This window comes from Saimiri boliviensis, chromosome 5 (assembly GCF_048565385.1).
Source record: "Saimiri boliviensis isolate mSaiBol1 chromosome 5, mSaiBol1.pri, whole genome shotgun sequence".
NCBI classification, from domain to species: domain Eukaryota; kingdom Metazoa; phylum Chordata; class Mammalia; order Primates; family Cebidae; genus Saimiri; species Saimiri boliviensis.
In genome coordinates, this window is record NC_133453.1 from 136,877,519 (window position 1) to 136,901,321 (window position 23,803).

The 23,803-nt window shown below is 47.2% G+C and overlaps 1 protein-coding gene across 3 annotated transcripts in view; it reads right to left on the reverse strand.

The window, feature by feature from the left end:
• Positions 1-11,389, reverse strand: part of FAM174B (family with sequence similarity 174 member B) — a 94,872-nt gene extending 83,483 nt beyond the window's left edge. Inside the window, exon 1 of one of the 3 annotated variants that reach the window (XR_005582326.2) lies at positions 10,839-11,389. Coding sequence is in view for 2 of the 3 variants with exons in the window: in XM_039480082.2 (XP_039336016.1) it covers positions 10,839-11,176 (338 nt within the window). In the remaining variant the exon portion in view is untranslated. The remainder of the gene's footprint in view (positions 1-10,838) is intronic. The other 2 variants (XM_039480082.2, XM_039480083.2) reach the window with 2 other exon arrangements.
• Positions 11,390-23,803: the final 12,414 nt, after the last annotated feature.

Sequence of the window (23,803 nt, forward strand, 5' to 3'; positions counted from 1 at the left end):
CAAAGTGGCTGGGGAGACCCTGGAGGCACCCTCGCCCCACCCCTATCCTGGGGCACACCCTCTCACCATGCTGTAGCCCCTCTGTTCCAACACCCAGCACCCAGTCACCCAGTCTAGCACCATGACTCAATACACACGTCAATAACTCCAATGCCCCAAGGCCTTGTGGACAAAGGAAAGCAGTGCAGCAGGACTGGCGTGTGTAAACAAGGAAAGGAAAAACAGTGACCAATAGTGGACAATGCTCTGTCTTCAAGTCAAGGAGACACAAAGAGCGGCACCCCGCCCAGCCTCGGTGGAGTGGCAGCCACCCAGCTCCTGTCCACTGCCCCTGACATAGAGGCCAGCACCTCCAGGTATCCTCATCTGTCAAAAGAAGCAGGAAATCCAGATTTTTATGTAAAGGCTCCTTTTAAGTGTTCTCAACTATCTTAGTGTTTAAAATACTGTGCAGATCAAAAAGCAAAGCAAATGTCTGTGAGCCAGATGTTTCGGCCCCTGGGGCATCAGTTTGCCATCTCTGACTTGGTTCCCTGACCATGGATTATTAGATCCTATGTGCCAAGCATGAGTGAAATTTAGTAATTCAGCTCAAAATCATGAGGCCAGGGAGATGTAAAGATATGCGTGTTCCACCAAGTCTTTCCTTATCTCTGTTCACCAACAGTTCAACCATGACTAAGAAGTGTTGACCGTTATTTATATAACCTGGCTGCTTCCCCTTCCCCTCTGCACCATCTCATTGGGGTTAAACAAGGGTTAGCATGTTGGGTGATCCCAGGATGGGCACCCAGCACACAGCACAGACTGCGCCCCTCAGGCTTACACTTCACAGAGGGTCACTCAGCATGAAGAGCTCAATGACAAGTCTTCGGGATTTTCTTCTTTACACTACAGTGTTTTGTACCTCCCTCTGCTCCCCACCCTGTTTCTCTTTCCCTCTCTCAGTCCCTGAGGGATAGATCCAACTCTTACTCTTCCAAGACAAAAGAAATGCTGTTGCCATGAAATCCGGCAACAGCAAATGCCCCAGGACCTGTTCCTCCAGCTCTCTGGTGTGTTTGCAAAGGGTTGGTTCTGCTTTGCTTTTATATGAGATGCCAGGAGAAGGAAGTGAGGTTTAAAGCAGAGAAGGTAGCCTCTAGGGGCAGCTCCATGGGGTCAAGGGCAGCAGCAAGATGACCCAGAGGGGCCCTTTGGTGGACCCAGGGGACCTGACCACCACCTGGAAACTTGGAGGTCACAGTGCTCTGGGATACATGTCATACAGGGCCCTTTCAGAACCACTTATCCCTGCTCCCCGGGTAGGGGAGGCGTGGGAATGTCAGTCCTCACCACCCACTCCTTCTAAGCAGATGCTCCCAATGCCCCCCCACCCCAGCCCCAAAAACCAGCTGCATGGCTGGAGTTTTCATGAGCAACTTTCACCTGTGAGTCCTCTTCTTCCTCACCAAACCTATCCACTTCCCTCCCTGGCCACCTACTTCACAATGCCCTGCTTCTCCGGGCCCTTCAGGACAGCCTGACACTTTCCTCTTTCTCCTCTTCATCCACTCAGGCATCCAGTCCTCCAAAGTGATCTTTCCAGTACCTTCCACAGTTCTCCCCATCCATCCTGCCCACACACACACCAGCCATGTCACCATTCACGCATTCTCAGTAAATCCTTGGTACAACCTAATCTAAGTGAGCATTTCCAGAGCAGCCCTGTGATTACTTCATTCCTGTGTCTAAACCTTCCATTTGTTCCTCTCTACAAATCCCCAAGTCCTCCAGCTAGAATTGGCTTCCAAAATCCAACTACAATGGGAAGGGTGAGCCAGACTTCTCCCCTTCCCCAGCTGCTCAGCCTTGAGCAAGACACCACCACACGACTTGAGCCTTGGTTTTCTTATCTGTGAAATGGAGATGATAAACCAAAAATAAAATTCTAAGCCCCCAACCATCTGAATGAACTCCTCCTCTCAGCAAGGCTATTGCTGGCAATTTGGAATCTCGGCAGTGCCAAAGCTAACCCAAAAAACTAATTCAGGTCATGATGGGAAGGGTGGGCGGTCAGGCATACCTGATTCTACCCTCCTCCCTTTTGGAATTAGTGATAGACCCTTGAAGTCCAACAGGAAACATTTACAATCTATTCTCTCCAAAGCCTGCTACCCAGAGGCTTCACCTGCGTAATAAAACCTTGATATCCGCAACCACTTACCTTAACCAAGACATTTCTAAGTCTTTAGACAATAATTTAACTCTTTCAGCCAATTGTCAACGAGAAAATCTTTGAATCTACCTACGACCTGGAAGCCATCCCCCACTTCCAGTTGTTCTGCCTTTCCAGATACAACCAATGTACATCTTACATGTATTTGATGTCTCATGTCTCCCTAATATGTATAAAACTAAGCTGTACCCCAACCACCTTGGACACACATTCTCAGGATCTCCAGAAGACTGAGTCATGGGCCAATAGCCACTAATATTTGGCTCAGAATAAATCTCTTTAAATATTTTACAGAGCTTGTCACATTTTGTTGATAGGACTGGCAGTGTACCACTCATAGGAGTGAGAAAACATATAAAATGCTGATCACAGAGTCCATTGCATAGTAAATGCTTAATAAATATTAGTTGCTATTACTGTCATCATCATCACAATGTCCAAGTAATCATTTTTCACAAACACTACCCACAGCAAAGCTTGCTTCACCCGTCTGGTCCTGGAAGAACCTCTTCTTCCTCCCACCCTGCCAAGTCCTAATCATCCACCTCCCCCACCATCCCTTCCCAGACCATTCTGCCACTGCACCCATCCTTTCTCAGTTTACCTAGCGTTGTTTTTAATATATAGCTCCCCTGTGGGACTGGATGGCTCTTCCGCCAAGTAGAATCTTCAAGGCATGAGCCAAAAATAAAATCCTAAGCCCCCCAACCAGCTGAACAGACCTAGCCAACAAGACTCCAGAGAAACCTGAAAAACTAAATTCCAGGCCTAGACTGGAAAGGAGGTCAGACACGCCTCATTATACCCCTCCCTTTTGGAGTTTAGCCACAAATTATCAGCATTAATAATAAAATAGAGATTATAAGACTGGCAAAACAGGCTCTTTGTGGCAATAAGACACCAAATTCCAACCTGATTCTTTATAGCATCACATAACAGACAGCAGACGATGAAGGAAATAAAGTTTTACCCAGAAATATTTTTCTGTGACATATTTTGAAATGGCCCTGCAAAGCCATTATTGCAACACTCTCCCAATTACAATAATGGCTCACAAAAAACCTCTTTAAATATTTATAGAGTTTCGGGGTTTTGTCAACAAAGGGCATTATCTTAACCCTCAGATTGAGCTGGATGCTCCTTGACCTCTGTTGCATCCCATGGCACCCCTACATTCACAGTGAGTGCACATTAAACAGCGGGGAAGAACACTGTCTACTCAGCCATGTTTTCTCCTGAGTGCTGGGTCCAGTGTTGGGGAGACCTGGCTGGACAGGGCCAAAGCTCAGCCCACCACATCCTGGAGGCCCAGAAAGGGCCAAGCTGAGCATCCAAGCTCCCAGACTTAAGTTTGACTTTTCCTACAAACTCACTCAGCAACCTTAAGAAACCCTCCCCACTCTGGGCCTCAGCTTTCTCATCTATACAATGAGTGTAGGAAAGTAGGTGGAAGCAGCTCTGAGCGCAAAGAAACCACTACCTGAGAGAGAGGCATCTAGAAGGTCTCTGCCAGTTCTAGAAGATCCCTGCCCAAGGGCTTTGCCATGGCCCCTCCTCTGTACCACACCTGCCCACGAGAAAGGGTTTCCTCCTCCCTGCACTCTCAGGAAAATAAATAGCAAGTCTAGATTCCTGGCAGATTGCCCTTAGATTAAGTATAGGTTTTTCTGTTCTTGTTTTTTGTTTTGGGGGGTTTTTGAGACAGAGTCTCACGCTATTGCCCAGGCTGGAGTGTGGTGGTGCGATCTAGGCTCACTACAATCTCTGCTGCCAGAGTTCAGGCAATTCTCCTGCCTCAGCCTCCCCAGTAAATGGGATTACAGGCACCTGCCACTGTGCCTGGCTAATTTTTGTATTTTTAGTAGAGATGTCATTTCGCCATCTTGGCCAGGCTGGTCTGGAACTCCTGACCTCGTGATCCACCCACCTCACCTTCCCAAAGTGCTGTGATTACACATGTGAGCCACCCAGCATGGCAGGTCAGTACGGTTTATTTTTTAATGAAACCATAGCAACATGATCCTAAATTCATGGTCCCAGAATTTCCCTTTGTAAGTGATTAGGCCCAAAACATCAGCCACAGAACTAAAGTACTAGCACAATCCACGAAGCCTTCTTGGCTTACATCCAGGAGAGTTTCCCTCTCTTGACACTAGCACTACAGGATGCTCTCCATACACTGACATTGGAGATCCTCCAACCCCCACTGCTTACACCTAGATGTGCCTGGTGTCTCAAGAAAAACTTGCATTTGCAAAGACACCCATAACGCAAAGCTACATGGGCATGAAAATCTATGGGTAATGCCATGTAAGTCAGAGTGTTCAGGCTTAAATTAAAGAGGGATTTTCTTCCCTTTCCCATTTGATAGAAAGAATCCATGTCAGGTGCCAGGTCCTCACAGGCCTGTTGATGGGGGCAGTCAGGAGGCGCCTCCTTCATCAGGGAATTAAGTAGTCAAGGAGGCTCACTTGGGCTAGAGTCAGCAATTTCATTTGAAAGAGCCTCAGAAACAGATGCACCTGCCCGATAATTGTGGCCATATGGCTGCATTCTCCTTTATGGGCAGAAGCAAGCCCAAAAGGTTGGGTGTAAATTACATCTTTTTTCAGAATCGTATTTCTCAATATAATAGGACACTTGGCTGCTTAAAGGGGAACTGGGGACTTAGTTGACACAATCTCATTCTAAACATCCAGTAGCCCTTGGAAGCATGTACTCTAATTAATGATGAGAACGGTGCCCAGAAAGGCTCAATAAACTGCCCATATCAGACAAACAGCAGGCCTTGAAGCTGAGATTCTCAGCATCTCTCAGCCCTGGCACCCCTGAAGTTTGGGGCTGGATAATTCTTTGGGTCGGGTTATGGGTGATGTTCTGCACACTGTAGGATGTTTAGCAGCATCCTGGCCTCTACCCACTAGATGCCAGTAGTAAATCCTCCTACCCCTACCCTCACCCCTCATGATGACAATTTAAAATGTCTCCAGATATGACCAAATAACACAAGGGGGCCTCCCTAGTTAAGACCATTTAAGCAATCTTGTTCTCTCCCTATGTCATGCTGTTTTGGAGAATTCAATCAAAGGCTTGCTATAAACTCTCTTTTAAAGAATCCGGATTTTTGCTGTATCCAATTTGCTTAACACTTCTTCACTGTGGCATGTTATATCAAACATACAAGATGAACACTTGTCACTTCTATAGTTTTTTTCCTTCAATTCAAAGCCTTGGGCAAGCAATCAAAAACGACCCACTGATGCTAAACAAGTCCCGCATCCTCTCAAACCTGAAAATGAGACTGGACCTTCTAACCATGGCTCCACCCAAAACTCCAATTTATTAAAATAATATAGATATTCTATTAAATAATAAGCAATGACAAAAAATTTCAAAATGGTAACATTCCTAAATGCTATTAAGCTTTTATATTCTCTTTTAAATAACTCTTCCTACTACAAATGTAAATACACACGCGATAGAAAATTCAGTAAATCCAAGGTAAGCAGGCAAGTTTTCGTTCCTTTTCAAAGACCTGGCTGAGTAAAATTAACTAAGCACCTGTGGTTCCAGTGTCTTCAGGGCATGGCGGTATGCACCTTTTCCACTGGCAGCTGGGTAATGTCCGACCACTTAGAATTCAACTTCCCAATCCCTCAGGAAGCACCACTAAGAACCCTCCTTTCAGAGAAGTAAATTATACAGAGATTTTTAAATAAGAAGTATCTGGGCATGCAGCCAGCAGAGACGTGGGAGAACTGGCACCTGAGCCGTGGAGATGGGAGACTCTACACGACTGGGAAAGGGCCCACAAGATGAAAGGAACATTGTGGTTTCAAGGTGGCAGAGTTTTCCTGACCTGCCCCAACCCTGTTCATGAGAGACACCAGAGCGTAAAGTCAGATACCTTCCAGAATTCAGACAATAAAGTGGTCTGAGTGAATGCAGGGGGCAAAAGGTACTGATGCCACAGCCACTGGCTTATGTGTGTTATCCTGAATCCATGCAACATCACCAGATGTTTCCCAATATCAAAAAATTAGGAGAAATCACAGCTTTCTTCTTTCTAGAGATAGCCTCTTTGTTGATTCCCGTTCAGCTCCCACAAACCTGCCAAGTAGCAGACCCAGAGGGTCCGCCACACCAGGTGCCTGCCGGACCACTCTCACTCCATGTGAAAGCACCCACCAGAGGACACTCGGTCTCCAACCAGCTTTCCCTCCTTACAGTTTTGTCTCCTGTCTAAAAACGGTTTGCCTGAATGATAAATACATGAAAAAGGTGGATATGATACGGTAGATGGGGAAATCAGATTGATTAAGGAGCACATTTGGAAGTGACAGGGGCTCAACTTTGGTAGAAAATGAGGAAATACAAAACAAAGCAATGAATACCAAATTATACCCACTGGTATATTTGGAAAGCATTAGAAAGCCAGATAATACTAAGTGTCAGATATGATGTGAGAATCTGAGAACCCTCGGGCTCTGCAGATGGAGATCTACACTGGTGCCTATTCAAGAATGAGCGCTCCCTAGGACCCAGAAAGCCCACTCCTAGGTGTACACCCCAGATGCTCTCATACTGGTACTCAGAAAAACACATCCAGGATGGCAGCCAGGAGCTGAGCATACACACAGGGAGAGAAATCATAACTACATGCTTCTGGATTGTAAAAGAATTCAAACTATGCAGAAACATACAACCAATAACAAAAAAAAAAAAAAAGACGATCATCCACAGGTACATGCACACATAAATTTATTTGCACATTCATATATACATGTTTATAATGTATTTAAATGAGCTGATACTATACATGTCACTCTGTGACCTGTTTCACACTCAAAAATATGTGGCAAGTATTATCTCAATGTCATCATTTTTAACAGCTGCACAGCATTCTGCCATAAAGATTATCATACTTTAATTAACCGATGCCCAATTGTTGGATACTTGGGGTATTTAAACCTTTTCACTATCAAACAGAACCTCTCTGAATATCATTATACTTGCATCTTGGATTTCTCTTCTAATCATTAACATTAGAAGCAAAGAATGTATGGTGCAGTGGAAAATGGACATACTTTAAGAATGGAATCATTTGATTAATGGAATACATCTTTTTCATTAAAATACATATTCTCTGCTTCTAATTTCCTTGATCCAAACTCTTTCTGCTGTCTGATAAGGTGACTTCTTCAGAGAAAACAGACAAATAGGCCAGGACTGCCATTTCATATGCAATCACACTTACTACGCTCCATCTATACTATCTCACAGGTATCCAGCATCAGTCACACAGCTAGCCTAGCACATTTCGAGAGACATCAGCAACGTAAAATCCTTGAATTCAACATTCTTTTGCTAAAAATATCTTTATTAAATGCCAGCTTGTGCCTGGAACCACACTAGGTATTAGGGAAACACAGAAGATGAATGCCTAGTCCTGCTCAGAAGAAGTTTCAGCAACACTTGACTCTGAAGAGGAAATTCAGAAATCGAGTGTGCTTTGGAAGCACAGAAGGGCCCTGGCTGGAGAGACTTCTCAGAAGAGGCAATGGCAATGAGGACAAACAGCACTGAGCTGACCATGCAGTCTTAGTGGCAGAGGGGATTCCAAGCAGAGGGTTACACTGGGACAAGATGCTCAGGCCACGCAGTGCCTCTGGAGAACCACTGGAATTCCAGCAAAGCAGGAGGCGCACAGAGCAGAGCCGACATGGGGACTCAAGAGGGAGACAGCACCCTGGTTTGAAGAGTCAGCCTTGTCCACACATTAACGAGTTTGTATAGGGGGAGAATTGGCTGGGAGGGGTAAAAGGAGGCTGAGACCAGCGTTCCTGCAGAAGAGGGAGGATGGACTGGAGAGGGAAAGGTTGAAGGCAGGAACCCCAACTTAAGAGCTATTATTGCAATTCAGAAGAGACAGGTAGAAACAGTGACAGGTGGTGAACCTTCATCAGGGAAGGTGGTGTAAGCAGAGATAAGATAGTCTCCCCGGACGCAGGTGGTAGAATTTCCAGAACATGGTGCCTGCATGCTAAGCAGCTACAGAGGGAGAAAGCAAGGAGGACCCCAGCCCGCACAGCAGGCATTTGGTGAGCTGAGGAACCAAGGCTACAGGGAGCATGGGAGAGGGGAAAGGCCACAGTACCGACAATTGAATACACAGATGAGGTGCTGGCCCTGCCTTGGCCACACAAACTTGCAGTGTTCTAGAATCTAGCAATGACTTATTCCACTCTGGGATGTAACTTTCACATCTGCAAAGAGGCACATGGGGACTGTGAACCATCTGGGCCCTTACAAGCTGTGAAATGTCACAATGTTCCCTCTATATCAGAATCCCGAGTGGCAGCTGTCCACCTGCAAACTCACCCTAACAAGACTGCCTTCCTGGGAAGGCAGATTGTGTCCATAACCGGTTTCTCTGATGAAGTCGTAAACTTCTTTCAGCACACCACACCCAAGCTACTAAAGACCCATCTCTTCAGGCCAGAGTGCTGGCTTACCCACTCAAACACAAGGCTCACACCCGTCGCATCTGGGTGCCTGCTGCCTTCTTTCCTCCCTTACTCCTGGGTAATAAACAGCAGACTAGCAAAATAGTTCAAATACCTTCTAAAAACATACACAGCCTTGTGGAGTCCATGGCCTATTTTGAACCAAACGTTTCAAACCTCCAGACTCAGAGCTGCTCTCAGCATTAACCTTCACTCCAACTCTAGCAATCAGGAAGTCAGCAAATGACAATGGCACCTCTGCCGAAGGGCAGGCCCACATCAGGCATGGAGACATGAAGATGAAAACTTGAGGGCTCTCTGCTAAGTGCAGACGCTGGGCACTCAATGCAGCAAGCCAGCATGGCATGGTTGTGCTGAAGGATGCACAGATTAGGGATAAGGACAGTGACAGCCTCATTCAAATGTCCAGGAAAACTGTACAGAGGAAGGAGGATGGGAGCTGGGCCTTGGTGGCTGCATGCAGTCATAGAATATAGAAACAAGAATTAGGCTAGAAGAGGGAAACCACAGAGCCTAAGAAAAGGAGCAAGTGACAAGGGACGAGGCTCAGAAGTGCTGGTTGATGACTGCATTGCGGATTGGGGCCAGCTTGCAAGGGCCCCAAATGCCATACCCAGTATTGCCATGGCCACAGGGAGCTGCTAGCTAGAGTTTGTAAACAGAGAATTGAGGGCAGTGGGAAGAATGGGAAGAAGATGGGAGCATTTCAACCCAGAGAACATCAAGGAAACCAGCAGAGTGAGGAACAATGTGGCCTGAGGCAAGGTGGGGAATGGTGGGGTGAGTGTGGGACCATACTTCCCCTTTCTCCATTTTCTCAGACCACTGGCATCTAATCCTACAGACAAAGAAGGAAACACCTGGACCCAAAGTCCCATAGAACTGACAGCCAAGCTCAACATAGATGGCTCCCAACACTGCCTTTTTTCTGGTCTGATTTCTACTCCTGCACGAGGGCCAGCCCCGAAGCCCAACCTTCCACAGCTGATCAAACATCAAGGCACAGTATGCAGGCTTGGAAGCAGAGAGAGGGAGCAGTGAACAGCCAACACACACACACCCTGATTTCCAGGTGGGTGGGCCTCAGTAATAGGACAGGTTTTGTTCATTTCCTGCAAAAACAGAATTTCCCAGGCATGAAAGGAAACGTCCCCACATCCCTCGTAGCACTGTCCAACAGGATGGACAGGGCTCAAAGACCTGGGACATCCTTCCTAATTTACCGGACACTATCCCTGAGTGTGAGCAACCCAAAAGCCCTCCGAGATCCCTCATGCCCCTGTGAATGTTCATCTGTGCAACTTTGGCAGCAGCCTAGCAAAGCTATCTTCGTCCCCCACTAATAGAAAGTGAGGGAGGCCACCAAGGGTCACCAAGCATCCTGAAGCCCAGCTCCAATCCCTGGTGCAAAGCATGCCTCTAGTGTAATCCGGGAGGCATTATCCCACCCCAGTGCTAGAAACTGCTTCTTTCAGTAGCAAAAAGAATAAAGAAAAGAAGAAGATGAGAAGGAGGAAGGAGAAGAAGGAGGAGGAGGAGAAGGAAGGAAGGAAGGAAGGGAAAGAAACAAAGAAAGAAAAAGAGAGAAAAAAAGAAAAAGAGAAAGAAAAAGTAGGGGTCTGTGAGAGAGCTCCAGATGGTAGAGGGGAGAAGGAGTAGCGAGACTGAAGTTAGATAGGCCTGGATTCAAGTCCTACCTTCACCACCGAGTTTACTTGGATGAGCCATTTTGCCTCTCTGAATTTGGGAAATGGTTATAAAATGTGAAATGACTATAAAAATAAATTCGGGGAAACGCTGTCAGAATTCAGAGCGCTCTTGTTAGTGTTTAGCATTAGCAGAAAGTCAACAACTGGAACCAAATAGTTATGACATACATATCGTTAAAGAGAGGAAAGAACACTCCTAAAACATGTACCAGGAAAATCCAAACGAGCGCACCCCGGCCCCCCACCCACCGTCCCGGGCAGGGCAGGAGGCGCGCGGCCGGCCCAGGGCACCTGTGCGTGCAGGTGGGACAGGCGCGCGGTGCAGCAGGTTGGCGATGGCGCCCTGTGGGCCGGCGGGGGAAGGAACAGGGCGGAAGGGCCCACCTGAAGACGCGCAGCAGCAGGCAGGCGATGAGGAGGGTGGTGAAGGCGAACGCCACGATCACGGCCGCCTTGAGGGTGGGTAGGTCGCGGAGGAGGGTGGAAATGCGGGTCACGAAGGCGCTGCCGCTGCTGTTGGCGCTGCCGCCGCCGCCCGCCGCCCCAGACCCGGTCCGGGTGGCGTTCCCGGGGCCCGGGCCGGGCGGCGGCCGCGACTCGCGCTCGGGTTCGGGCTGCGGCGCGGACACGGACTCGGCTCTGCTGGCGCGGGCGGCGGGAACGACCAGAAGCGCGAGCAGCAGCAGCGGCAGGAGCGGCGCGGGCGGCGGCAGCGCGCGCATCGTGCGGTGGGTACGGCGCAGGGCCGGGCAGGGCGCGCGCGGCTCAATCCCGGGATCCGTACCAGCGCCGAGGCCTGCACCGGGGGATCCTGCGGCGCAGGCGGCTGCGCGGTGCTTGGCAGGAAGCTGCGGCGCCCGGAAGAGCCCGCGCCACCGCCGCCGCCACCACCAACACGTTGCAAGGAGTCATTCGACGGGCCGCGGCCCCACGTGGGCAGAGCAGGCCGCCCGGCCCGGGTCCCAGCTGCACTCCGCCCGCCCGCGACCCCAGTTCCTCGGAACTTGAGACACCGTGGAGAAGTACGAACTGCCACGGTCGCGCTGGTGCAGGCGCTGTGCTGCACATTTCACGTGTTTTACTAATTTCATTTAATTCTACAACACCCTTTGAAGACAGGTATTCTGTGATCCTCATTAGATAGTTGATTTAGCACCCAAAGAGCAACCCAGATTGTGCTCACAGCAACCCAGATTGTGTCAGACTAAGAATCAAAGGCTGTGGGACCTCGAAGTAGACCCCCATTTTGCACATCAGAAACTTTAGTCACCAGTTGAGTGGTTGCCTATGCAACGCAAAATTTCAGTATCTCCCCTAATTTCCCTTTTTCTCAAAAGGAGTTTCTTATTTCACGCGCCTCTGCTTATGAACCGGATTGGGATGTGAATCTGCATTCAGACCTTTGCTGTGGGACACCAGTTGGTGTGGTTAATGCCCCGCTTCCTGGCTGAGGTTTTTCCAGTGGGTAATTGGCTTGCTGCCTCTGGTTTATAAGCTAAATGATGCTTAGGTGGGGAAAGGCAATTAAGGAAGTTCTAGCGGGAGGCCCAAAGGGCCTAAGTAAAACACGTGAAATGTGCAGCACAGCGCCTGCACCAGCGCGACCGTGGCAGTTAGTACTTCCTTAATGGGGGGTGGCGCAGAGCCCCTTCCCGAAGCACTAGAAGCCGTTCCCAGGGATTCAGGCTTCCCCTTTTACACTACAGATGGGTCCTGGCAGAAGTTTGTCAGTGGTGGGTAAACAGCTAAACACACATGACAAGGACCCGGGGACCTTAAACCGTCCACTTCTGGTCCTGCTGGAGAAAGAGACAAATCGATGTCAGCCTTAGAAGAGTGGCCACCTGGTCACAGGATCCACAAGGATGGCTGCAGTGGCTATCAGGGTGTCAGGCTTTCTTGCTCATGTGTAGCAGGTAAGAGAGGAAAATATTTTTTCCAACTGTGGGACACAAATCCTTCTCTCAGTCTGATTGGTCCATCTTGAGTTAGAGCCTGCCAGGAGATAATCATGCCCTGACTGGATGAGACCGGCCTTGGAACTAGGGTTAGGGCACCCCCCATGAAAATTAAAGAAAAAGAAAAGGTTGTGTTAGGAATGAGGAAGGGGAAGCCATGGCTATTGAATAGGCTGCAATGCTCATTCCAACAGGCAAGAAGCAGGGAGCTGAGTCTGTCTGGATTTGAAGAACCAAAGCCAAAATCAGACCGGCAGAATCTGGTTAGGAAACAGCACTGTCCAGCAGATGTCTCTCAGGCTCTGCCATCACCACTGCTTCCTAAGCTGCTGGACAGTAGATGCCTCTGCTTTGACCATTGCTCGAAGAGTGACCTTTTTTTTGAGACAGAGTCTCATTCACTCTGTTGTCCAGGCTGGAGTGCAGTGGCACGATCTCGGATCTCAGCTCACTGCAACCTCTGCCTCCCAGGTTCCAGTGATTCTCCCACCTCAGATCACCTTCCTGAGTAGCTGGAACTACAGACGGGCACCCTCAATCCTGGCTAATTTTTGTGTTTTTCAGTAGAGAGGGGGTTTTACCATGTCATCCAGGCTGGTCTCAAACTCCTGACCTCAAGTGATCCACCAGCCTGGGCTTCCCAAAGTGCTGGGATTACAGGGACGAGCCACTGCGCCCAGCCAAGGTAGGTAGATATTGATGAGAGAGAGAGATAGATAGAGGTTACAGATAAATGATAGAGAGAGAGGTGATAGATGGGCATAGAGGTAGTAGAGAAATACTTGTACATATTTTCTATATACTGTATATACATTCATATATGCACATATATATTTTTATATGCACAATAAATACAAGTCATTTAACTTTAGTACATCACTTACTGTGTGACCTTGCTTAAACCTCCTTATACCTCAGTTTCCTCAACTGTAAAATAGGGCTGATAAGAGGATCTATCTCATGAGAGCATTTCGAGGACCAAGTAAGTTAATACTAGTAACGTGCTTAGCAAAATATCTGAAAAATGGTAAGTGCTCAGAAAATGTTAATTATTAATAAAATATCAGAGCAATGAAGAGGGATCATGGAAATGGCAGAAAACGTTTAACTGTAAATCACTTTTCCAACCTTCAAGGTTCACCAATATCTGAGGGAAGGAGTTTCTGACATCCTGCCTGGGACACTTCCAGGAGGCAACAACTGAGGAGCAAAACTGTTCCCTGAGTTCACAATGTCTAAGCCTCCTGGAATGCAGAACAGGAGCACCCTTTGGACACCTCTCACCTATTTGCTGTTTTATACATATGTAGCCCAAAGGAAATAGGTCTCAGTGAAGTAACCTAACTCTTTGGAAGACAGACGCTTTCCATTCTCTGTGACTAGCAGCTGACCTAAAACAGAAGGGCACAAAGAAAATAAATTAGAAAAAACTATATCAACATGGTTTTGTTGTGTTGGGTTGTGTTGTATTGGGTTGTGTTGGGTTGGGTTGGGTTGGGTTGGGTTGGGTTGGGTTGGGTTGGGTTGGGTTGGGTTGGGTTGGGTTGTGTTTGAGATGAAGTCTCTCTCTCTGTCGCCCAGGCTGGAGTGTAGTGGCCGATCTTGGCTCACTGCAACCTCCACCTCCTGGGTTCAAGCCATCCTCATGCCTCAGCCTCCTCCCAAGTAGCTGAGATTATGGATGCACACCACCACACTCAGCTAATTTTCTGTATTTTTAGTAGAGATGGAGTTTTGCCATGTTGGCCAGGCTTGTCTTGAATTCCTGGGCTCAAGTGATGCACCCACCTCAGCCTCCCAAAGTGCAGGGATTACAGGCATGAGCCACCACACCCAGCCCCAGAAATATACCAACATGTTAATAGCACTTATCCCTAGATATGGAATCATGGGGCACTTGTATTGTCTTTACTGTATTAGACTTTTCTAGACTCTGTAATAAATACGTACTAATTTTTCAGTTTTCTTACATTCAGTGCATATATTAATCTTAACTATTTTATCTCCTAAAATGAATAATGACATGACTCACCTTTGTTTTTAACATACCCTCAAACAAAGGGCTTACAAAGACGACCAGAGATCAGACTTTAAAGCATGTGTAAGGAGAATGTGAGAGGCAGACTCTCTTCCTGCTGCACCTCACGCTGCTGACACAGTGTAGTGAAAATAATCTTTAAGGGTAGACCGAAAAGGGGTAAGAAAATTCCAGAAAACAATGTCCACTATGCATTCAGCTTTACAGGCAAAAATCACACATAGCTTTCAACCCTATGTACAATAGGCATTAGCATCCCTATTTTGCAGAGGAGGAAACAGAGGCTTGTCAATTTAGGGACTTGAGAGGGGCACATTTGTGTAGGCAGTAGAAGAAAGGGCTGGCCCGGTAAGGGGATCCCCCTACGCCCTTGGGGAGTTATTTCTACTCCAATTTGGAGAAGCTGCTAACTACCTGATGGGGGCCCACAGCAAAGGAGTGAAGCGGAAGTCCAAGACGACTCAACCAGAAACCCAGGAAGCAACCCCACACGGTGCTCCAGCCCATCTTTATTCCTTCCTAACGTCAGCAGCATTCATGTCATCCGGAAGGCTTCTTCCCACAGCAGCAGACATTTTTGTGCTCCTGTGATGGGCTGGCCACCTTCAGGAAAGAAACAAATACCTGGCATGTGACCTCTAGCTTTAAGCACAGCCATTCTGATTTGCAGATGTGCTGACTGTCCAGCTAATCACTAGAAAATAAAATTTGCAGATCCAAGAGAAAAGGATCGGAAGGAGTAGAGGACCTGTACCGAGTGTATTCCACAATCATAGCTAGGGACATCCAGATGTGGGAATTCATGTGTGTTGTGTGCCCACTGTGTGCCGTCCTCACCCCACATGCGTCTTATTAGACCTCACAGCAACCCTCTGTGCCCCGTCATAGCTTCCCTGGTTGACAGGCAAAGAAATGAAAACCTGCGGGGTTCTACAGTGTCTGAGGCCACACCAGCACCAGGCACAGATGCTGAGCTCATCTTTCCAACTTCTAATCAAGACTGGGGTCCTCTCCAAAGACAGTGAGGCACTGCGCCATCAGAAATGTCCTGTCTCGGCACCGTGACTCACACCTGTAATCCCAGCATTTTGGGAGGCTGAGGTGGGCAGATTACCCAAGGCCAGGAGTTTGAGACCAGCCTGGCCAACATACAGTGAAACCCCGCCTCTACTAAAAAATACAAAAGTTAGCTGGGCATGGTGGCTCACACCTGTACTCTCAGCTACTAGGGAAGCTGAAGCAGGAGAATCATTTGACTCCAGGAGGCAGAGGACGCAGTGAGCCAAGATTGAGCCACTGCACTCCAACCTGGGTGACAGAGCAAGACTCTGTCTCTCAAAAAAAAAAAAAAAAAAAAAAAAAGTCCCATTGTCCCATCTCTATCCGCGGTGCTGGGGATATCAGAGAGTACGTTTGGAAGAGCAGAGCTGAGTAGTGGGCGAACCCTCTGGAACCCCAGTGAAACCTCCTGCGTGCAGGCGGCAAGCACTCGTATAAAACGCAGGCCCCAAATAGCAGTGAAATGTCATGGTCAAATCCACTTCTCAGCTAGACTCCTTTATACACAGTTATCATCCACATAGTAAAAGGAATTGGATTTCCCTTGTTCGTCAAGTCTGCACAATTTCCTCCCACCTTTCCCTGCTGGGAAGCTCCGCACAACCCCACCGGGTGGAAGGCAGAGTTGGCGGGGAAACCCCGGGCCTGGCAGTTCTGTTACAATACTGTATCACAACACAACCAGGCGGGGTGGCCAGAGTCACACAGAGCGATGCGGGATGTGCCATGTGGCTCTGCTTCGTCTGCCTGTGTGCACACATGCTGGAGACCTGGGGCTAGAACTCAGCGTTCAGTTGAGACGAGAGGCAGAACAGACAAGGGAAAATTCAGCCTAACTTAACTCAGGACAGCGGACAATCCTCTGGTTTGCCTGGGTCTGGGAGAGTTCCCAGGATGCAGGACTCTTTTCAAAACCAGGTTAGTCCCAGACAAACCAGGAAGAGCTGGTCACCTCACCTGACCTCCCTACCCTTAGGTAATGCAGCCCCTTGCCTCTATAATCTCCTGTCCTTCCTCAGCCCGCACGCTCGCCCTGCCCCTCTGTGTCTGAGCAGGCACGCGAGCTTGAATAACAGCTTATATTTATTGAGCATTTACTTAGCAGTCAGGAACTTTACATCAGGCCTAAGGAGAAAACACAGATTTCGCCTCCTGTTACAGATGAAGAAACTGAGGCTGATGAAGTTTGTGTGTACAAGTAATTCCATAAAACCAGCTTCTGCCTACACTTGAGTTTGTAAAAGGTGTCCATACTTTGCCTTCTCAACTTTGCCAGAAAGAGGGAGACAGAAAAAGAGAGAGGCAAAATGCATGATGAGAGAAAGAATGAGGGATAAGTGAGAGAATGAGAATTAAAGGTCTCTCCCTCCGTCCTGGAGGGAGACAAGCTGCATCTCAGACATCGGCCCCTCTCCGGGGACAGTAGGATGAAGCCCACCCTCCGCCTGCTCTCCCAGCCTCGCCTGTGGAGCTGACACAGAGCCAGCTGCAGCTCATTTTACTCCCCGCCAGAAATGAGGGTGTTCTCATGTGATATTTTTGCCTCTTTTTATAAATAATTCATCCTTTTTCGAATGAAAGTAAGATAGCCTGAAGCTAGAACATTTAAAAGGAACATCAGTGCCTTATTCATAAAACAATAATGTGCTCGTTTGCCAGAAAGTTTTCGGAAGTCCCAAAGCTAAAATACACCTCGTTCTAGGCCTATTTTTAGCCTGGAAAAGGCCTTCCGATGTCTTTCTCAGTTCACACGTGATTGGGGCTGTGTTATGCTTTCTCTGAAATGGGGCTTTCCCAAATGAGTTACATTTGCACAGGGAAATCTAAAAGATAACTTGCCAAATAAGCATATTTATGAAATCCAAACGCCAAGCACACGAATGCTTTTTTTAACTCCACAAAAATAAATTATAAACAAACGGATAATGGAGTCGATGGTCAACCATGGCTGTCAGAAATGGGGCCACAGATTGTTAACGTTTACAGGAGTCTTTTTCTCAAACCTGACAGGGAGTTTTTCTTTGCAGAGGGATAACAATTCTGGAGCTGGAATTTACAGTTATAAGAAAAATTATGGGAAAAACAACTACGTTGGATGATAAGATTTGGGCCTCCATGTTTTTGGAGGTTCTCCTATCTCCTTGGTATCATACATTAGTTTTTTGGTTTTGTTTTTGTTTTTTGAGATGGAGTCTTGCTCTGTCACCCAAGTTGGAGTGCAGTGGCGTAATCTCGGCTCACTGCAACTTCCACCTCCCAGGTTCAAGTGATTCTCCTGCCTCAGCCTCCCAAATAGCTGGGATTACAGGTACACACCACCATGCCTGGCTAATTTTTGTATTTTTAATAGAGACGGGGTTTTGCTATGTTGGCCAGGCTGGTCTCAAACTCCTGACCTCAGGTGATCTGCCCACCTCAGCCTCCCAAAGTTCTGGGATTACAGGTGTGAGCCACCATGCCCAGCCTTATGTATTAGTTGTTTATGAGAAAGACTTTTTTATTTCTTTACCTATGAGGATTTTTTTTTAATACTAACATTGCTGTTGTCAAAATATCTTCTGAAGAACACATGACAAACTCATCATTGTGGGTTGCCTAAGGCAGAGGGTGATCAACCATTCCAGTTTGCTGGGGATCGAGGAGTTTCCCAGGACGAGGACATTTCAGCACTGAAACAGAAAGTCCTAGAGAACCCAGGACCAGTTGGTCACCCTGCCTAAACAGAGGAACTCTGGATGGCTGGAACAGGGGCAGAAGAGAGGATAGTGACTGTATCCCTTCATGCATATGGAATAATGAACTATGTACATTTATTACTTGTTAAAAAAATAGGTTAAAATGTTCTGTCAGTATCAGACAAGTGGACTCTTTTTAAATTAGTAGATTGCTAAGAGCAGCAAAGACGAGGTCACTGCAAAATGAATGTCAGTACGTTTAAGATCAGCTTTGTTTCTTATTTCATTTGTTTCTGAAAAGTGTCCTCCAAAGGACTTCACGATTATTCACCAAAAGAATGCAAACATTTGCACGGTTCTTTAACCTTCATTCTCACAATACCAGAAGGTCATGGAGGCTCACACTGTTGTTCCATTTGGAAGATTAGGAAATGGAGACCTAATGAGTACCTGACTTGCCCAGGGTTGGACGTGAGTGTGCCATGGAGCCTGTGTCCCCAGGGCTGGCCTCTCCCGTGCTGGCCTACTTTAGAGCTGGCTAGCATTGTCAAACCATGGAAACAGCAGGCTGTTGGTGCCAAAGAGAAATATTTCTGTGAAAGTTTCTCAAGTGTCCCCCAGGAGAGCCCGCAGACACGAGTAACAACATAATACTGCTGACAGAGCCCTCCCCTCCCCGCCAGTAGTGCTGCAGCGGAGAGTGCCTCCCACAGAGCAACTCACTGGGAGATTGCAATGGGACAGGAAGTCCTGAGGTGCACACGGGGAGCGGGCCCCACTCCGAGCTCAGGTGGACCATCCGTCCACAGTTCCTTTGACAGTTCAGTACTTTTCCCATACACATCAAAGTTGCTTCGGACTGAGAGGCAAAGACCAGCAGGGCAGAGTTAGGCAGGCCACAGTCATCTTTCCCCAGGAAAGCTGAGGGTGATGGGCAGGGCAGTTCACCCTCTGAATGGCCGTTTGTAAAGTAAATATTGATTGTGAGCCGCCCCCCACCCTGCTTGAGAAAACACAGCAGCTGTTGCCTCTGCCTGCGGTTCCAAGTGGCAGTCACCCCCATGTCCAGAAACATCCTCTCCATACCCGTCCCCACTGCGATTCCCACAGCTGGCATTATTGGCCTCTCGGTGATGGTGAAGTTAGACCTCACATTTGCAGGAATTTGTGTTTTAATTCCCAGGCAGAGATCGGGCCTCCGAGGGATGGGGACACAGAGGAGATCAGTTTGGGGATAGCCCCGCACGGATGGCTGTTTCTCCCGTTCCCTACAGCGTGGATCCTAAACCCTCACCCCTGTGGATGTGTCCTAGTCCCGCTCTAGACCTTTCCACCTCACAAGTGACATTGACACCCACTTCCCGAGAGGGGCTGGTCTGCATTCCTGCCTATCTTTTTCTCACTCCCCTCCAGCCTCAGGAGTACACCCTCCTGTTTGAGACCTGCACCAATACGCTGGCCCTGAGTTCAACCCTCCTCCACCTCCTCTGACGCTCTGCTTCAGGCATTAACTCCACTTCCTCCTGTATCTTCACCCTCCACTAGATACTTCCCACGCTGGTTTCTCATAGAAGAAAGGAAAGGAAGGGAGAAAGAGAGAAAGAGGAAGGAAGGGAGGGAGGGAAAGAGGGAAGGAAGGAAGGAGGGAGGGAGGGAGGGAGGGAGAGAGGGAGGGGACCTACAACTTCTGTGTCTTTCTTTTGCCCTCAGATATCTCCAGCTGCTCCCCCACTAAACCTCTGAATGGCATTTGACAATGCCGGGATTCCTGCCTCGGAGGTCTCCAGTTTTGCATCTTCCCTATGATCTCTCTGTCCCCTCTCTCTTGAGCTGGCTCCTCTCCCTTTTAACTCAGTCCCCAGGGCTTCCAGCTGAGTTCTTTTCTCACTCCGGCCCTCCTGCCTGGGTTCTCAGGCACCCAGCATGTCCCAGACAAGACTCCTCATCGTCCCCCAAACCCTGCCCTACCTCCCAGGCTCTGCTGGCCACCATACTGCCCTTGATGGAGCCAGAAACCTGGAGGTCCCCCTATACTCCTCCTGTTACTAAGCACTTCCTCCTCTCTCCTACAAACAGTCCAAATCCAACCACAAGTAAGTTTGAGTGACTTATTTGTTTATACATCTCCCAACACACACACACACACACACACACACACACACACACACACACACACAAATGTAATGTCCATCAGGTCAGGAATTTTGTCTGTTTTGCTCATTGCTATTTCCTCATCAACCAGAAATGCATGTAGCACACAGTAAGTGCTCAATAAATGTTGCTGGACTGAATGGATAAGTAGCCCCTGCCGTAGTTTATACCAAGCAGCAAGAGTTGAGTGCACATATTTAAAGTCAGAAGGCAAGAGCTGGAATCTTGGCTTTGTCATTTACTCTCAATGTCACTTGCACTAAATTAACCTTAAGTCTCACTTTCCTCATCTGAAATATGGTAGCAGCTCACTTATCATTAGGATTAAATAACACATATAGAGAACTTAACATAATGACTGGTTGTATTAAGTCAATAAACATTATATGTTATGTATCTTGTTGCTATTCTTTCTTGTCCTCGTGTGTCACCTGTATTATAACATCCTCCCAACTGTTCTCTAAAGCTGGACTCTTCCCCTCAGGAGAATTCCCACCCTGCTGTCATAATCAGAGTCATCTTTTTAAATGCAAAACAAGCATAATACTCCCTTGCTGAAAACCCTTAAGGGGTTTAAACTCTGCCTCTATAGTCCAAGTTCTTTAGCAGGGTCCCAGCTTCCCCACCCCCAGCTTCAACAACCCCCACCTCCCAGCACCCCAAATTCTAACTTTACTAAACTCCTAGCTTCATCTACCCTTATTCCCAGCACCCCAAACTCTAACTTTACTAAACTCCTTGCACCCAAGCCTTTGCGTAAACTGTTCCCTGGGTCTTCTACCAGGAATGCTCTGCCTTAACCCTCTCCTCTCCATTTTTTGCTTAAAGAACCCCTTATTCTACAAATAAGACATAAGTTCCTTTGTGACGCTTTTCCTGATCCCTTCTGCACAATCCCCCACCACCCCATGCAAACTCACCCCCGCCCACACACATTCCTCTAGGACAGTTACGGTGGACCAGCTCTCCCAGTTCAGGCAAGAATGAAGAAGTTGTCCAGAATGTGGGACTTTCAGTGCTAAAACTAGGGGAGGCCAGGGCAAACAAGGGCAACTCTAGCAGCACCGATCACATTGTTTTGGAGTTAGCTGTCTTTCTGATAACACTGGAGGCAGCAGAAAGTGTACTTTGATCATCTCCATTTCCCCAGCACCTTAACCTGGTGTCAGGCATTTCTATGGCCCATACTCAGAAAATAGGTGCTGAATGCATTAATTGCGATAGTGTGGTGGCAGTGGGGGAACTAAAGGCCGTGGTTCAGATCCCATCCCCTCGCTGTATGACCTTGTGCAAGTTACCATTTCATTTACATATTTATTTGTTTGTTACTGGATGATTGAAGGCAAATTTCTTGGCCTCACTTGGCCTCTTTCCTCCTTTGTAAAATGGAGATAATGCCCATTCCGTGGGAATGTTGTAAAGATTAAATGCATGTAAAGTGGTTAACATAATGCCAAGCATATAACAAGCTTTCAATAAATTTTAGCTGCTATTAATAGTCATGTGTGTGTGTGTTTTTTAAGAGTTAGCACAGTGCATTCAGTAAGGGTTGGGTCCCTTCTCCCCATTAAACAAATTAATACAGGTGGCCCTAAATGTAATATACCACAGAGAAGGTTTCCCTTAGGACAGCCATCGGCCACCCTGGTTACACATTAGAAACCCCTGGAGGACTTTACAAACACTGATGCTCAACTCCGGGCCAATTAATTCAGATCTTCTTTGATGGATCCCTGCATCAGCAAGTTTAAAGGGCTCCCCTGGTGATTCTAATAGGCAGCTGGTTGAGAACTTCTGCCTTAGGGCACTGGGTTGTGGCTCTTACCTCTTAATTGCTGCACTGGGTCTTTCCAAAATTATCCTTAATCTAGCTATTGTCAACTGCAAGTGTTTACTACCCTCTATCTCTTTCACTTTGTCTTCAGGGCAGGAACTAGAGAATTCTCAGCTCCCTAAGCATTCCTGGCCTGTAACCAAGTTCCTAACAGTTTTTCACACCTGGCAGTGGCTGCTCCTATCCCTTCAGAGCCTTCACAGTTTGATATTCCCCCAGGAATTTCAAGAAATAAAAAAGAGGTCACTTCATCTGTGTCTTCCTTAAGGGGACAGACAGTTCCATTTTGTAGCCAGTGCTTTTCAAACTGGAGTCCACAGACATGTTCTTGGGGACCCACCAGTTCTGTACAAAGATTTTTTTGGTTTGCATTTTCAAGTTGCTAATAATCTAAAATATTACTATTGTACAGTAACTGGTTGCCCCTTTATAAAAGACTGCAAGATTTGAGTGCCCACTGCCAAATTTGATGTTTGTGGGGTTTTTATTTGTTTTCAGAGACAGGGGTCACACTGTCACCCAGGCTGAAGCACAGTGGTATGATCATAGCTCACTACAGCCTCAAATTCCCAGGCTCAAGCCATCCTCCCTCCTCAGCTTCTTGAGCAGCTGGGACTACAGGCGTGAGCCACTATACCTAGCTGATATTTGAGTTTTGTAAAGGCAGTGCACACATACAGATTTCAAATCAGTTCAAATAGAAGGACCAAGCAGGGAACCGAATCCTGCAATTGAAGCAAAACAGACTCCAAATGGCCAGCAGGTAGCCATTAGTCTCAAATTAGCTACAGAAACAGATGTGGTTTGTGTATAGTGTTTGCAGCAGTTCATTAGCAATGAGTAGTAAAAATACATTTACTAAGATATTTCTTCTCCCATTCCAAAAACAATGAGAAGAGAAACTGCAGTTAAGGTAGATTTTAATAAAGCTATGATGCTAACTATATCCTTAAGTGAATGTGAGCCATGTACATCTTTATCAAGGGCCATATAGCGTCTGACTGTCCAACAGTAGCAAAGACAGCCTTGATGTTAAATACCATGTGTACTTTATCTAATAAGAGACAGTCTTTGCATGGATATTATTAAAGTCAAAATACAGAAATAGATATAAAACTAGGCCCGAGGCTGCATCTTTTCATTATTAAGCAAACAATAGGCATTTATTTTTAGTACAGCTTCATCATAAGTCCCATCAAAATAATGTCATTTCAATGTTGTGCCCATGTACTTTCTTTTGCTTTCAATTTGTAAATTTGTTTTTAGTTTTATAGGTACATAAGAGCTTGAAGCATAAACAGCTTATGCCTAGTTTTATTTTATACCTAATTAAGAGATGGTGAAAATAACACTATTGTTGCAGTCAATCGTCCATATTTTCCCTGCTGGTCTGGCTACAGATCAGAATCAACCAGAGACTGTCAGACTCAAGGGCTCCCAAAGGCTGGAGACTAGGGGCGAGAAGACAGGACACTTCCCCGGGCTCCAGACTTGCTTTGTCACTAGGGGCAGAGGCTACTTGGTGATTTACGGCCATGGGCTCTTGGTCCTGTCATTTCACTCCCATCTGCCCTCTCCTCTTGATCCCACTTCCAACTCCACCGGATGTCAGTTTCCTTGATTCCCTGAGGTCT